The sequence below is a fragment of the Lutra lutra genome, chromosome 4 (assembly GCF_902655055.1).
Source record: "Lutra lutra chromosome 4, mLutLut1.2, whole genome shotgun sequence".
Classification (NCBI taxonomy): domain Eukaryota; kingdom Metazoa; phylum Chordata; class Mammalia; order Carnivora; family Mustelidae; genus Lutra; species Lutra lutra.
This window is the reverse complement of record NC_062281.1, coordinates 82,423,237-82,440,623: the sequence shown is the minus strand read 5'-3', so window position 1 is coordinate 82,440,623 and position 17,387 is coordinate 82,423,237. Positions and strand designations below refer to the sequence as shown.

At 34.5% G+C, this 17,387-nt stretch overlaps 1 protein-coding gene across 1 annotated transcript in view; it reads left to right on the top strand.

The window, feature by feature from the left end:
- SNTG1 (syntrophin gamma 1) overlaps positions 1-17,387 on the top strand; it is a 913,181-nt gene that overhangs the window by 687,346 nt on the left and 208,448 nt on the right. The window contains 2 exon segments of the mRNA XM_047727784.1: positions 1,522-1,604; positions 8,095-8,225. Coding sequence (XP_047583740.1) covers positions 1,522-1,604; positions 8,095-8,225 — 214 coding nt within the window.

Here is a 17,387-nt window from a genome sequence, read left to right as displayed (position 1 = left end):
ATTAATAACTTGTATTTTCTCACTCTTTTTCTACATCGTTTTTGCAATAAGCCTTATTAATCTTTCCAATGAACCCATTTTTGTCTTGGTTAATTTTTCTGTTATTTTGTTCCAATCTTACTCTTTTTCACTTTTATTTTTATTATTTTCTGTCTTCTGATTTAATTTGCTTTTTCATATCTAACTTCTTTTTTTTTTTTTAAGATTTTTAATTTATTTATTTGACAGAGAGGATCACAAGTAGACGGAGAGGCAGGCAGAGAGAGAGAGAGAGGGAAGCAGGCTCCCTGCTGAGCAGAGAGCCCGATGCGGGACTCGATCCCAGGACCCTGAGATCATGACCTGAGCCGAAGGCAGCGGCTTAACCCACTGAGCCACCCAGGCGCCCCATATCTAACTTCTTAAGTTGAAAACATACATCATTGAGTTTGTACCTTTCTTTTATGCATACATTTAAATCTTTGAATTTCACTCAAAAGACTGCTTTGGATCTGTCACAGAATTTGACATATTATTTTATTCTGTTCAAAATGGATATACATTTTAAAGTAATATGCTTATGTATTAAAATATTACCTTTAAAATATATCATGTTTTCCAAAAAAAGAATAAAAAATCAAGAAATATGTATTCTAATCCTAACTGTAAAAAATACTGAATTGTGAAATTTCAGTTTAAGACATATATTACTCATATTTAAAGAAAGAAAGATATTAGTAGATTTCTTATGAGATTCTGTTATGAAATATTTTAGTGTCAAGTGCACCAATTTAGGTAACATGAATGAAGTTACTTCCAATTATAGCATATACCAAGAACATTTTTTTAAAAGATTTTATTTATTTATTTGACAGAGAGAGATCACAAGCAGACAGAGAGGCAGGCAGAGAGAGAGAGAGGGAAGCAGGCTCCCTGCTGAGCAGAGAGCCCGATGCGGGACTCGATCCCAGGACCCTGAGATCATGACCTGAGCCAAAGGCAGCGGCTTAACCCACTGAGCCACCCAGGCACCCCACCAAGAACATTTATAAAGAGCCCATATGTATCACTTCTCAGCCTTTTGGCTAAGATCAAGTGTATAAAGCGCCCATATAAACTTTTTTGCATGGTGGAAATTATGGTATCTAAAAATATGACTTCCTCATACATTGAGACATGATAATAAATAGAATCTCTGTAGACAAACCACATTCTGGACAATTATAAGTATGGTTCATAAGTGTAGGTCACTTTGGATAATGAAATGAAATAATAATTTTATAAGGTTATATGTTTTTATTTAATAAAGCCTTGCAATATTTCTGAAATCAAAGATCAATACATGGTTCTCTTTCAGGGTCCCACTTTATTCACTTAGCTTACTTGCAAAACTCCAGCTTTGATATAAGTGAAACTAAAATTAATTTTACTAACTTATTTTCTTGACATTACTGAGTATATGGAAATATATAATGTAGAATGCATCAGTCTAGAATATTTCGGTGTTCTAACCAGTGGGATGTTGTGATGTTTTTTTTACAGGTGCTCCAAGTGACCAGAGCAGTGGCACCTCCTCTCCTCTTTGTGATAGTGGTTTGCATCTCAACTATCATCCCAACAATACAGTAAGATGACCAAGCCATAGTTCAGATAAATAAGGAGATAAGACAAAGAAAGGAAAAGAGTTATATATATACATACATGAAACATACAATATATAAATGAATACATTACATATTATATATAAATATATATTACATGTGAATATATAATATATATTATATATATATGAATAATCACAGTTTGCAAAAAATGCTAATGACTCTTATTGCTCTGATATAGTTAAATCCTTGTTTGCCTCATCCTTTAAACGTTAGAAGTTAAGATTATTTTTTATAACAGTTATTTTTTAATGTCATTTTTCTCCTCTTGGGTCTGCATTAAGCCTTTGGTAAGCTGTAGAGACTTAATTTCATGAGATCACACATAACATCACATAATCATTTTATAACAGTGCATATTGTATGTAATTTCATGCTCTAACTGATTTGACATGATTTTTATCATTTTTCTTTTGAAATAATTTAGCTGAAAGTAGCTATTTAATTTTCTATTTGGTAGGATTTCTTAACAATCTGCAGGCATACCAGGAAATTAATGCAAAGAGAGAATAGTCTAACATCTTGTTAAAATGTCACAAATGTTAGACTATAGATGTACTTAATCATTGATAAAACTGGCATATTTTTATATATATTTAATAAAATGTTAAATTTTCTTTTCCAATTATAATGTGAAGGAAACAAGTTTTTGTTGTTGTTTTTTGGATTTTTTTTTATAAATATGTTTGGGACACCTTATATTTCACCCTTCTAAATGTTTACACATGCTAAAGACAAAACAGCTCTCTCAGGTTATATGTGAGTCTAACAAATTTCCCCTGAGATCACAAACATGAAGAATAACAGTAGTGCTGATATTAAATAGAGTTTTATTTTTCTATTCTACATATTAGGATATGTAGAAAGCACATATCACTTCTGCCTTGTAAGATTCATCTTTCATTTGACATTCTTGGCCAAACTGTGGCATTTTACCTCAAAGTACTCCTTTTGAGCATCTTCAGCCTTCATTGTACCTCAGTGCACCACTACATTCCTTAACTGAGTACCTTAGGTACCCAAGTCTTTTTAAATTTTATTATTTCTTTGTTCTTAAACCTTGGCAAGACCAAGGGTTATCTCTATCCTCACAAACCAACCACATCTGAGTGTATTTCATCTGATCTTCTCTTTTATTTATGTTGCCAGAAAAATAATTGTCACATTATAGATAATATTTAAAACACTGTTCTTCAGAAGACGGCAAGATCTTAGTGACTTAAACATTGCTTTCCTAATGAATCAATGAATATATATATATTCTGTGCTGCCACTAGCATGCTTCTTAATACTACGGACTTCTTACAATCTCCAACCAAACCTTTACATTTTACTTCAGAAACTACTCACCTTCTTTCCTTACTATTTAGATGCTCTTGGTGCTTTGGATGCTTTTCCAGTCCGCTTTACTGGGTAGACCTATACCCAGCCGCTGTGAGTGGGTTACCAAACCATGCCATCACACTCCCCTCCCCACATATCCTGCCCCCAACCCACCCCATTCACTGTTGACTTCTCTGGAGTCACTACTCCCTCCCAGGTGGTTGCAGCCAACAGGGTGAGATCTTCAGGAGCCCACATTTCTGCCAAGGTTGTGCCTTGCCTCATCCACTGCTTTCCTTAGTCATCACAGGTTTATCCTGAGAACTTTCCCTTCACATATCATTGAAACAAAAGTCCCCATCTCAGCTCTGCTCCTCAGACAGGAAGGAAGAGCTTTTTTACTTCAGAATAGGCCGAAGCTGTTTAGTCATATTTTTAATCTAATTCTTGTCCTATTACCCTTGGATGCCTCTATAATAATGAGAAGTGGAGAAGTCAACATAGAAGGACTATGGCTAAGAATCAGTCTTCTTCTTCTTCTTCTTCCTTTTTTTTTTAATAACTCATCTCATTAACACATAAAAACATCTGTGAATTTAATTTCATGAATGATGCCTCTAGGTTGTTGCTTGCTATCATGTCCTCTTTAGAAAGGTATGATTAAGCAATAAAATCATTGATTAATTCTACAACATGACTCTTCCACATAAATCCCTCTATATAAAATTTAAAATACAATTGTAAATTTCCCTTACACGAATTATGTCTTTTTATTTTCAAGAGGGAATTTTATTTTCATTTTTAGCATTAGGATTGAACACTATTTTGCCATTGCTGAAGATCTTTAGGTTCAGGGAAATTCATGATACTTACCATGATTTTAGAGAATAAGAACCAAGACATATGTAAATTGAAATAAAGTATATTAAAATTAAAAAAAATAATGTGCTTCAATTAAATAAATTTTTACTGAGTATCTGCTTTGTGGAAACACTCTTCTAGATACCATGGGGAGAAGTTAATTGTGTGTTCTGACCCAAAAAGTTTAAAATTCAGATCTATAGACAAATGCATAAAATTAACTATAATAGAAGCAGAAAAAGAACAATGGATATTAACATTTAGATATCAGAGGAAAGGGCTACTAGGGACTTTGAATATCTGATTTAATTGAGCTCAACAAAGATTGAGGGACTATGAACCAAATCTTTGTTCTAATGCCTATAAGAAAGTAAATCTTCAGGCCCCATCAGATCACTCTGACTTACCTGGCCAGTGCTATCCTGTGTTTCTCTTCTGTGTCTTGAAAGGCTTGGAGGCAGGTATGTAGAGTGGAGGACATTTTTACCCAGAGATTTCTAAAATTAGGAGTAGTTAAAGGCATGTTTTCTTCTGATCCCTCACTAAATAACAATGAACAAGGGTAAATAGGAAACAAATATGAACTGAGAAACATTTTTCCACAGAATATGTGCACAGTCTAAACAGTCTTAATTCTCTGATCTGTCTAAATCCTCAATTCTATTCTGGACCCAGGTAACCCCATTTTTTAATTACTAAGGCTTAATTATTATCTGAAGCAAATTTTGAGTAACTAGGCACTATTTTTGTTTTCTGAAACAGCATTTTAAGCATATGGGAAAATATATTAACATCACTCCACCATCTTACTAAAAATATAGTCTAGCCATTCTAAGGACTACAGGTCACTGATTCTGGGGTATACAAGAGTCCTCTGGTTTGCAGCCAATGTGGAAGAACAGAATTTGTTTTGTGCTCACCAGGAGACTCAAGTTCAGATAAGTAGCTAACCAGATTCTGAGAAAAACTTTTTTTAACTGTATACCTTTACTGAATACTTTTTATGCCAAGTCCTTACAAAATCTGGATTAGCATTTTGCTCTATAGCCAATTCTATTTTGATATGATTGTTCTTGAGATTGTTGCATGGCAATATACCTTGAGTTGTGTTAAGTTTGGGGCAAAGAATCTATTTTAAAGCAAAGACTATGTAAATATTACTTTTCCCACTCACATTATTACTATTCTAGAAAACAACATTCTTGACATTGAAGAATAAAGCTCTTAAAAAGTAGTTATGAGACTTAAACTATAAAAGCCATTATTTTAGTTCATTCATATATAATTAAAAATAACTCTAAGATATAGTAATAAATACTATTAAAGAAAAAATAGAAAACAAAATTATATTCAATTTTCATAATTAAATAAGGATGAATAATCTTCAAAGCTCATTATAAATAACAGATCTGTAAAATGAAATACATTAATGTTGATTCACTCAATAGCTGAAGTGGGACTTATTTCATACTTTGTATAAGGAAACATAAAAGAAAGTGATATTTGACAACTTTGTTTCTTGGAAGTATCAAGTTCAGATGCTACATCAAAGACATGTCAAAGATCACATGTATTTTCTTTCTTTTTTTTTTTTGAAGATTTAATTTATTTATTTGACAGAGAGATCAGGAGTAGGCAGAGAGAGAGAGGAGGAAGCAGGCTCCCCATTGAGCAGAGAGCCCGACGCGGGGCTCAATCCCAAGACCCTGAAATCATGACCTGAGCTGTAGGCAGAGGCTTTAACCCACTGAGCCACCCAGGCGCCCCCACATGTATTTTCACATATGAAATATTTTATATTTCAGGGGGTGCCTGGGTGGCTCAGTGGGTTAAAACCTTTGCCTTCAGCTCAGGTCATGATCCCAGGGTCCTGGGATCTAGCCTCGCATAGGGCTCTCTGCTTGGCAGGGAGCCTGCTTTCCCCTCTCTCTCTGCCTCCTTGTGATCTCTGGCTAATAAATAAATAAAATCTTTAAAAAAATATTTTATGAAGACTATGAAGTCTTATGAAACATGATTTCTAAGGCTTATATTCATCTATTAGTGATTATCATTGTCCTCAATATTCCATTGCTTAACTCTTCTATCTTGTTATACTTCCTATGTCATTTGTTCATGGAACATAAAAAGGAAAGGGAACTACTTGTATTTTTCAAGAAAGATGAGGAACCATCTTTAAATAACTTGCCTAAAATCATATAACAGAATTGTGAAATAATCAAGACAAAAATCTGAGTTATTCTTTGCATGGTTTCACCTCTGATTATGAATGGTAAATGTTGTGCTATAATAGATATGATGGCCCTAGAATCATACAGAGATAGGTCCGAATGAATCTGCCTGGCACTGTCATTTTCCAGCGGGCTGACCTGGGCCGTTTATTTACTGTAAAACTTCTCAGGAGAGAACCATACACCCTATGGGGTCCTTTGAATCCATTCCAGACATATGTTGACATGTGCTTGATAGTTATAGGGCAGCTTGGTGGGACCTGGGACACTTACACTTGCTACAGTCTGTTCTGGTCACAGAAACCTAGTCGGTTTATCCTAGTGTGTCACTGAAGATTATTGTTTTTTCAAGGGTCCTCATGCAGAAAGTGGGGACATAATAGTTTACTGAGTCCAAAAATGCTTTAGGTTTTTCTTTTGTGAGCAGAAGCCTCGTGATATCCTTACCTTTAGAGATAAACACACTAAAACACAGAGATTTTAAATAAATTGCCCTTAGGTTTAAAGGACTGGTCAGTTGGGAAATTGGCATTCTTGAACCCGGGTGGTCTGATTCAGAAGTCAGAGCTGAACCCTCCCCACCTTGTGGTACTGTCACCTAACTGACTCCATTCCAAATGTTGACCATCTATAACATGTGACATCAAGGACAGAAGAAAGATTAACATGAAATCTATGTCTGTGCCTTAGCAATCACCAAATAAGCATGAAATAAGCACCAAATAAGCATGTTGTATCAAAGGCTGGGTGTCTTGGAAACCAATTACCAGTAGGGGGCACCCTCAACTGGATGGTCTTTGCAAGTCTACCCTTGCTTTCTCAACAACTGGAAGGATTTAATACATTTTTATTGGCACAGTTGATACCAATTAACATAATAATACCAAAGAGCACTCAACCTTTAGCGAAAATAATGGAAGTTTTCTCCCCTAAGCAATTTTGAAGAAATTAATACCTTAAAGAAAATATTAGGGGAGCCTAGCTGACTCAATTGGTGGAGTACCTGGTCCTTGATCTTGGGACTGTGGACTCAGGCCCCATGTTGGGTGTAGAGATTACTTAAAAATAAAATTGTTAAAAAAAAAAAAAGAAAATGTTACTAATAATATTGGTATTAATGGAGTTTCAATATCCAGACTAAAATAGGATCGTCTTCCAAAATTATTACTAAAAAATTATAAATCTATAGAATATAAAGAAGTCAGTTTGTGCCTTGGCCCCCATATAATCCATCCCAATTTAAATATCAGCATTATTCCATGTACTACTGCCAGGAAGAAATATTAAAGTAAATCTGAAATAATGAAAGAAGCATGAATCATCATCAAGTGTGAAAAGCCCCAATTTTATTCAAATATATATCTTTTCTATACATAAGGAAAAAGACCTAAACTTCTAATGAAACTTAAAATACATGTAATTTTAAACCAGCAGTGGTTGACTTGACATGACTTTCAAACAATGTAAGAAAATACGAACATTTCATAAACATGAAGTTACAACAATGGACAAAGAGTACCTCGAGTAGTTTTTAAAAGCTGTTTTATAAGAATATTTACTCAAAAATATTTATGAGCAACTGATAAATCACAAGCACTTACATAGCACTTTTTAGTGCTTAGCAGATACTCAGAAAATTGTAGCTAATGGAATGAAATACAAATTATTTTTATGTTGTCACTTACTGCTTCATTGCAGTTACAGCTTGCCTCTTATTTCCCATTCCTGATTGAATTCAGTTCTGTCATCCTATTTTTTCTTCCTTCTCCCCACTTCATTTTTTTTTTTCATATGCTTTCCCTACCACTCTTAATCTCAGTGATTCCTTTCTCACATTCCTATAGAATGCTTTTAATAAAGAAATTAACAGTGCAGCTTTATTGGCAATGAATATAAATCCCTTTTTGAGGCAGTCTATAAATGTCTTTTGATTATTTAGGGGGAAAAATTAATCCTCTCCAAAGGAAAAGTATTTGTTACATAGAAACTCAAAACACAGAAGCGAAAAAAAGAACATTGATTGTTTGTATTCTTTTCAGGACACATTATCATGTTCTTCATGGCCAACATCTCCGGGTTTGAGATGGGAAAAGCGATGGTGTGACCTTAGGCTGATTCCACTGCTTCATTCACGTTTTTCTCAGTATGTGCCTGGGACAGATTTGAGTCGGTGAGTTCAAGTTAGTAGGTTTTGACTTTCTGTTCACTGCAAAAGAGGCCTACAACTAAACTTTTAACATAATATGGCTTATGATTTTTATTCTCAACACACTTCTAATAGTAGAAAGAAGAACTACAAAAAAAATAGTATAACACAGTAAAACATTTAGGAATTCAATGACTTGAAACATTCAGTTAAGGCCCTAACTCTACCAACTTCTGTAATAGATTTAATGTCTTAATAATAAATAGAGTTTTATTGTTTTCTTTTAATTTCTTATCTTAGTTTTAGTAAGTTTTTTTTCTCAAGGAAATTATGTAGTTCATTTAGGTAGCAAACTTTATTTTCATGTACTTAATGGCAGTGCTATCTCACGCTATCTTTTTAAATAAAGGTAAATTATTAGCAATGTCCTGAAGCTCTGCATTTTGTGTTTTATAAATAATGAGTTTCTGCTTCTTTCTTGATTGTTTTCATTCCTTAAATTCTTTGGCTTGACTTTTTGTTCTTATAGTTTCTTGAGATTGATGTTCTAGGTGTCCTGAGACTTCTCTGTAACAAGTGGTATAGTAAATATTTTAGACTTTGCAGGTCTAATTTCTCTATCACAACTATTGAATTCTTCCTTTGTTTCATGAAAACTCCCATAGACAATATATAAACAAATGGGTATGGCTGTATTCCAATAAAACTTTATTTATAAAAACAGGTGTCAGGCAAGATTTGGTCTGTAGGTCATAATTTCCTAAACTTTTGTTTGATCATTAATTTTTCAGATTTCCTTTGCTAATATATGTAGTCAGAACCGCACATTTCCATCAAATTCTGCTCTAGCTATACCCAGAAATTCAGGATTATGTCTTGATTTAGTTACATAGCTTTTTAGTGTATCATTTGGTATAGTTTTCTGAGTGGTTGCTCATCTCATCACACCCTGCTATTGATTTATCACTTTGAATGAAGTATAGAAATATTACTTTCATTTAGGTCCCTTAATCCTCCCTAATTTGTAAGCATAATTATCTTAACTTTTTTTACATATATCAAGCACCATATCAGATGGTATGATTTTTGTTTCAGTCATCAAAAATGATCATAAAAACTTATGGAAAGGATAGTTTTTTAATATTTAACCTAAGTTTTACCCATTTCAATATTCTTTCTTTCAAAAGTTCTAAGCCTTCTGTTAACATTTCCTTTCTATTTAGAGGTGTTTTTTTAAAATTTTTTATTAGCCATTCTTTAAAGGTATATTTACTTGTATCAAATTCTCTTAGTTTACTTTGTCTGAAAATATCTTCATTTTACCTTAACTCCTAGGATTAGTTCCCATGGATATAGAAATCAAAGTTGATAATTCTTGCCTTGTATCTGAAAAACGTCATGCAGTGCTTTGGGCCTCCTGATCATTCAAATTGGTGCTTCCCTATAAATAATATTGCTTCCTGTTTTTAAAGGATTTCTGTTTTTTGTTTTTTTTTTCTTTTAGTTTTCAGAAGTTTAATTATGATGTATCTTTGGATGGATTTCTTTGGTTTTATTCTCTCCTGGTTTCCCTCAGCTTCTTAAATCTGTATGTATATGGCTTTCAGCAAATTATGGATGTTTTCTGTCATTACTTCTTTAAATACTTTGACAGTCCCAGTCTCTCTTCTTTCCTTCTGTCACTTTGATAATACAATGTTAGCTTTTATATTATTCTTCCACAAATCTATGAAAATTTATACTTTGTTTTTCAATCAATTTTCTTTCTGCTATACAGACTGGGTAAATTCTATTGATCTGTCTTCAAATTCTATGATTCTGTCTTCTTTTGTTTCCATTCTGCTATTGAGCTCATTCACCATGATTTTATTTTTTTGTTGTTGTTGATGTGATATTCAGGTCTATCATGTCTATTTGAGGTGTGTGTGTGTTTATTGCTGAAATTTTCTAATTTTTTGTTTGTTTTAAGAGCACTTGTAATTGCTAATTAAAGCATATTTATTATGACTGGTTTAAAATACTTGTCAAAATAATTTCAGTATCTTGTTCATCTCAGTATTGGTGTGTTTGGATTATCTTTTCTCATTCAGGGTGTAATTTTCCTGGCTTTAGTAAAACCAGTGATTTAAAAAAAAAATGTATCCCGGACTTTTTGGGTATTAAATTATGAGACTTTTGATTCTTTTTTAATCTCCCTTTTAAAGCAGGTAATCCCTTTGTTGCCATGTAATAGGGCTGGATGGGTGTGTATGTTAAATTCCCTGAATCCCCACTCATACTGCCTCATTAAAAATTACTGAAATGCAAGTTGTCAAACTCCTCAGTCCCTCTAACTAAATCCTGGTGAATGTCAAATGCCAACTGGATCATGCAGTGCCTTTGACTGGAATGTCCGCTTATTTTCCTGCTTGACCCTTCTGCCTCCTGGGAGGGTGGAAGGGCGGGATTGACCACATTGCTTTATTGCTGCAGGATGAGGTAGATGCTCAGCTCTCCATAGTGAGACCCTGTGGACAGAGAGGAGGAGATGGAGGGAAAGCTGAGGGCAATAAGTCCTACCTCCCACCACCTCACTTAACCTTGGTGATGATAGGTGGGCATGGAAGCTAGGCTTCCTGCTGATCCATGGTGGTTAGCACGGGAGGAGAAACAGAGTACCCACTAACTCCATTTCAGGCCACCTTCCTGAGTGTAATTGCTGCAGAGTGGGGATGGGGGTTAAGCTTCCCACTAGGTCCCAGTGATATTATCTCAAGAGGAATGGAAATTCTGTCTGCTTCTTTGATGTGGGAAATGGAGGATCAGTTTCCTGCATGGTCTCTTGAACACCACTAAGTGATGGAATCAGAGGATGTGTGGAAGACTAGCTCCCTGCTTGGCCCTGATGAAACCTGGGGAAAAGGAGACAGTGGTTCCATTGATGCTTGATTGTATTAGGGCAGGTTTCCAAAAAATAGTGAATGTGGTTAGCCTACTCATTTCATAGTCCTTTAGGGAGAAGAGACTTTGTTGTAACCCTTTTTCTGTCTTGCTGTTAGTGATTCTGGGTTGCAGACTCCTAGAGCACACTGTGTAGGATATATGGGAGGCAGTAAGAAAACCCACAAGACTTACCACCTTGCCATTCCTCAAGTCAAAAGGTCCCTAGGCAATTAGCCTTATCCTTTTCTTTTCATTCGTCATCTCTACCTGTTGTTGGAGTATGTCCATGGTTCGTTAATTGTGTTGGGTGGAATTTGAGCAGAATGGGGCTACTCCTTCTTGGCCAGAATTAGAGTCTGGAAGTGTTGCTATTCATGAAGCTATTTTCTTAAGTATTCATTTAATTATATTTTCTAATTTTTGTTATAATTACTTCTTTGACTCATGGATTATATTTTAGATAAAAATGTATTGCAAAATTTCAAAATATTTTGGGATTTTTCTAATTATCTCTTTTGTTATTGCTTTCTAGTATAATTTTATATAGAATAATTTCAAGCCTTTAATACTTGTTGAAACTTGATTTTATCCAGTGTGTGAATAGTTCTAAATGTTCCATATACACTTAAAAGAATCTGTCTTGTCATTTCCTAAAGTATTTTACATATTTTACATATGCAGTATTTTACATATTTCAATTAAGTCATATTTATTCATATTGAGAAAGGTGCATTTCAGTGTGACCTTGTGTCTTTGTGTGGTGACTTTGTGTGTCTCTTCTTTTTAGTGTGTCAATATTTGCTGTATACATTTAATTTTATTTTATTGGATATAAGAAGATTTAGAACTTTATGACTTTTTGATGTATAACCTTTTTATCATTATGAAATGTCCCATATCTCTGAAGTTGTTTCTTGCTTTCAAGAATTGCACCAAATTTACATTATATATTCTTTTATTGATTTCTTTCAACTTTCATTAGTCTTACTCTACAAAATGTGTCCTTTCTGAGCTGTATATATTTTTCTTTTATTTCTTTTTTTTTTAAATCCAAAATAACAATCTTAATCTTCCAATTGGATTATTTAGTCTAGTTCTTGTAATTACTGGTATATTTGGGATTATATCTACTGTGTTAGTATTTGTTTTCTATTCAACACTTTAGGTTTTTATTTTTTATAATTAAACATTTTATCTTGAGATAATTGTACTTTCACATGTAGTTGTATGAAAGAATACAGGTATTCTGTTTACTCCTTACCCATTTTCCCAAATGGTAACTTCTTGAAAAACTATAGTACCATACCACATTCAGGAAATGAACAAAATCCACTAATTCAGATTTCACATGTGTGTGTGTGTGTGTGTGTGTGTAGTTCTATAGAATTTTTCCCATGTTCACATTCTTTTATCCACAAACAAGAACAGTTACATGAGAACATAAGAACCTTCCTGTTGCCCTTCGATAGCCATGCCAATATTCTTCTCCCCAGTATACCCCTGATCTCTGACGATTTATTAATCTGTCCTTCATCTCTATTATTATGTAATTTTAAGAATATTATATAATATTATAAAATATATAATATATAAATGAAATCTTACATTATGTTACCTTAATGGGTTGAATTTTCTTACTCAGCATAATTCTATAGTAATTCTTCCAAGTAGTTGCATTTTTCAGTTGTTCATTCCTAAAAAGAAATGAAAAATTTCTAATTTCTTTTTTTTTTAAGATTTTATTTATTTATTTGACAGAGAGAGATCACAGGTAGACAGAGAGGCAGGCAGAGAGAGAGAGAGAGGGAAGCAGGCTCCCTGCTGAGCAGAGAGCCCGATGCGGGACTCGATCCCAGGACCCTGAGATCATGACCTGAGCCGAAGGCAGCGGCTTAACCCACTGAGCCACCCAGGCGCCCAAAAATTTCTAATTTCTAATAGTATTACATGGTATGAATATACTGCATTAAAAATATTCACCCCTTGAAGGATATCTGGGGTCTTTCTGTTTTGGGATATTCTAAATTAAGATGCTATGAACATTTGTGTATAGATTTTTATATGAACATACATTTTCATTTCTTTGAGTAAATGCTCAAGAGCTCAATCATTGAATTGTATGTATATTTAGTTTTGTAAGAAAGAGGTACACTGTTTTTTAGACTGACTGTACAATTCTACATCCCCACAAGCATGTATGAGTGATCTCATTTCTCTACATCATTGCCAACATTTGGTGTCATTGCCATCTTTTTAGTTTGTATTCTGTTAGGAATGTAGCAATATGTCATTGTGACCTGAATTTGTGCATTTTAAAGGTGTTGAACATCTTTTCATGTGCTCCTTTGTCATATGGAATCCTCTTTGGGGAAATTTCTTTTGTCCTTTGACTCTGTTGTAATTCGGGATTTCTTTAGAGTCTCTTTTATAAAACACTAATGCCATTCATGAAGGTTTCACTCTCATGGCTTATGGTTAAGCCACTCCAAAAGACTCCACCTATTAATGCCATCACACTGGTCATTAATATTTCACCATATAAATTTTGGGGTGAGGGGAACAGGGGACACAAACACTCAGACCATAACATCATACAATTTATTTTTTATTTTTTATTTTTAAAGATTTTATTTATTTGTCAGAGAGAGAGGAGAGCGAGCGAGCACAGGCAGACAGAATGGCAGGCAGAGGCAGAGGGAGAAGCAGGCTCCCCGCCAAGCAAGGAGCCCGATGTGGGACTCGATCCCAGGACGCTGGGATCATGACCTGAGCCGAAGGCAGCTGCTTAACCAACTGAGCCACCCAGGCGTCCCAACATCATACAATTTAATTCAATTCAATTTACTAATTTTGCCTTTTCAGAAAATGCTAGAAACTTAGAACAATTTAACTCTTTATTCTTTTTCTATCTTTGGACATAAGTCTTTTTTTTTTCTTTCTTCCTCTTTTTTTAGAGGTTTTATTTATTAGAGAGAGAAAGAATGAGGCAGGGGGGAGGGGGCAGAGGGAGAGGGAGAAGCAGCCTCCCTGGTGAGCAGCAAACCTAAGGATCTCAGGACCCTGAGATCACTACCTGAGCTGAAGGCAGACACTTAACTGACTGAGCCACCAGCATCCCTTGACATATTTCTGATATGATTTTTAATTCTATATGTATTTTAAATTCCTCAAGGTATTATATTATTATTTTTACATAACTCTTCACATGTATCCTATCTTTAATCTTTCTGTTTTTCTTTGTTTCATTCTTTTGGGTTTGTTTTTCTTCTGCTTTAAGAAGTCTCTTAATATTGCTATTAACAATATATATTTTTAAGTGCATATAATTGTTTTGTTTTTACTTCAGAAAAATTCACACAGATACATGATATAGAATCATTTAGCTAAAACAGTTTATGAGGAAAAAGAAATTGGTTGAGTCCAGATGACTCCCTACATTTTTATTTTTATGGTGCTGCAATACATCAACAGCTTTTAGCAATTGAATTAATTACACTCAATAAATATTACAGTAATAAGCAGTTATAAACATAGCACTATTCAGAGTGGATTTCACAGCAATTCACATTCAAGAGCTAATTTATTGTTCATTCATTCACTCAATAAATATTGATTTAATGTCTGTAAGTAGGAGGTGTTGTGTTTGGTTCTTTCCCTGAAGGAGCTTACAGGCCAGTGGCAGTTGCAACAGTGAGGAGAAAAAAAATAAATAAAAGGATAAATTACTAGCTCAGGATGATAAACATAGGAAATTATTTATGTTGGTTCAAAACCTAGGATGTTAATGTTGGCTGGATTTCCCAAGGCCCATAATTTTAACTTCAGTGATAAAATACCTCTTGTATTTACTTGCAACAAAGTTGTGTTACTGTCATATACTATTATCTAGGTATGAATTAAAACATCACAATATTTTTTATCAGTGTTAAGACAGTTTATGTTCATCTATGGTAATGACCCTGATTTACAAATATATATCAGATTTCAATTCTGAAGTGTCTATATTGTAGAGCATTGTAGTGTTGGAATATTAGAATGGGAATGGGAAGTAGAGATTGTGGGAACTTTGGATACATTTAAATTGCTAAACTTAATTTTCCCTATATGATAAGAATATATTGAATTTATATAATGTTATGTGTATGTGTGTGTGTGTGTGTGTGTGTGTATTTGGATTTTAGAAAGGTAGTATGTATCTTCATACATTCAATACTGAGCATGCCTCATGGCTCACAGATGCTCAATAAATGCTTATTAAATTAGTTTTAATGAGGACACATTCCATCACTTTGTTTTTGAGTAAGAGCATCACCTACTGCATGCTTTTCAAACAGTAGGAAAATCAATAGTATTGTAATAAAATCTGCTGATTTGCACTATTACTTTTGAAAATTCCAATGGCTGCAGAATCCCTAGTGTCTTTCCAAGAGCGTTCAGCCTTTTTCTCCTGAGGTGAAGACATCTGAGTTGGTGTTTTTGTTTTTGTTTTTGTTTTTGTTTTTGTAGGCACCTATGGATGAAGTTTAGTACTGGAACAGAGAGCAAGAGTGGTGATTGTGAGAATTATGTTTATTTAAGCATGCAAGAATTTTGTAAAATGAATTCAAATGCTGGGGACAAATATGAATCAGAAATACTCAGTTCATAGTTGCTCATTGAAGGATGGGACTTTTTAGAAATGTATAGTTAAGAAGATCTCAGGAGGGAGGAAAACAGGTGATAATATGAAATAGAAAAGAAGTAAATAGGTAGGGAGAAAAGGCTGATTATAATACTATAAAAACAGAATCTATTGCAAATAGTGTTTTAAGGTGAAGAAAGTTGTTGATTTTATCAACTATAAAAAAGAAATACTGAAAGAATCAGAAACTCATTAATTTTGGAGTGACTTAGGATGGAATGATTTTTGGAGTTAACTGAATGGAAAACAGTTGTTTATAAGAAGAATATTGGCAGGGGCACCGGGGTGGTTCAGTTGGGTAAGCATCTGACTCTTGATTTCAGTTCAGGTCATGATCTCAGGATTGTTATCTTGAGCTCAGTGGGGAGTCTGCTTGAGATTCTCTCTCTCCTTCTCCCATTGCTCCTACCCATTCTCTCTCTCTCTAAAATAAGTAAACAAAAACTTTAGAAAAAAATAAAAAAGAATATTGACAATAAAGAAAGGGGAACTATGTAAAGGTTATGCTAATGTGATGAGGGGGCAAAGAGGGATATGGAATTCAAGGCCTATCATGGTCAGGCCATGGTTACTAATTGAGGGAAAGGAGTCAATGCCAGAGAAGCTAGAGGAAAAACAGCTTCCTGTTTGGGTTATTCTTGCTATTCCATTATTCTTGCTATTCCATTGATCACTTGTTACTTGTGGTCCTATACAGATCCAGAGTGATTGAACTGATTGACTTTTTTCATTTTCTGTGATAGGTCGACAGGTCCACAAGGACTTTACTTCATGTAAACCAAGAACAACCAATAACTTTCAAAAAATATTTAACTAAATAACATTAAAATTCTACTTGATTTCTCCTACCCACAAGCCATACATGTGTTGCTTTGTATAGCACAATATCCATATATACTCCCCCTCTTCATGTGTTGGTTTGCAAACTGGCCCCCTCATTCATGTAAGGGCAAGGAAAGATCCAAGAAAGAGGTAGAACCCTCCAGATTGGTAGGTGACAGGTTTAATAAGAAAAGGAACTTCCTTATGTGGTTTGTCTTGAGTGACTGCAAAGTGAATAGATCTCTGCACCCACCCAAAAGAATCTTTAAGGGGTGCCTGGGTGGCTCAGTGGGTTAAGCCTCTGCCTTTGGCCCAGGTCGTGATCTCAGGGTCCTGATATGGAGACCCGCATCGGGCTCTCTGTTCAGCAGGGAGTCTGCTTCACCCGCTCTCTCTGCCTGCCCCTCTGCCTACTTGTGATCTCTCTTCCTCTGTCAAATAGATAAATAAAATCTTAAAAAAAAATCTTTAAGTTGATACAGAAGCCTTAATTGGGTTCAGTCACTTATGCCATCCAGATGGTTTCAACAACACCTTAATGTCCTTAGGACATGGAAATGGTAAGCAAAATGTATATTCTAAGGACAGGGCAGGTGGTGAGGAGCCTCCAGTAGCCTCATTCTAGCTTGAGGATCAATTTGCAATCATTTCCTCTCCATTACACTATCTTGTGGGGTTAAGGGAGAAAGTGCCATAAACCCTTTAAGATATATTTAAAAAGCTTAAATTTCCTTTGGGCAACTCTAGAAAACTTTGCATAG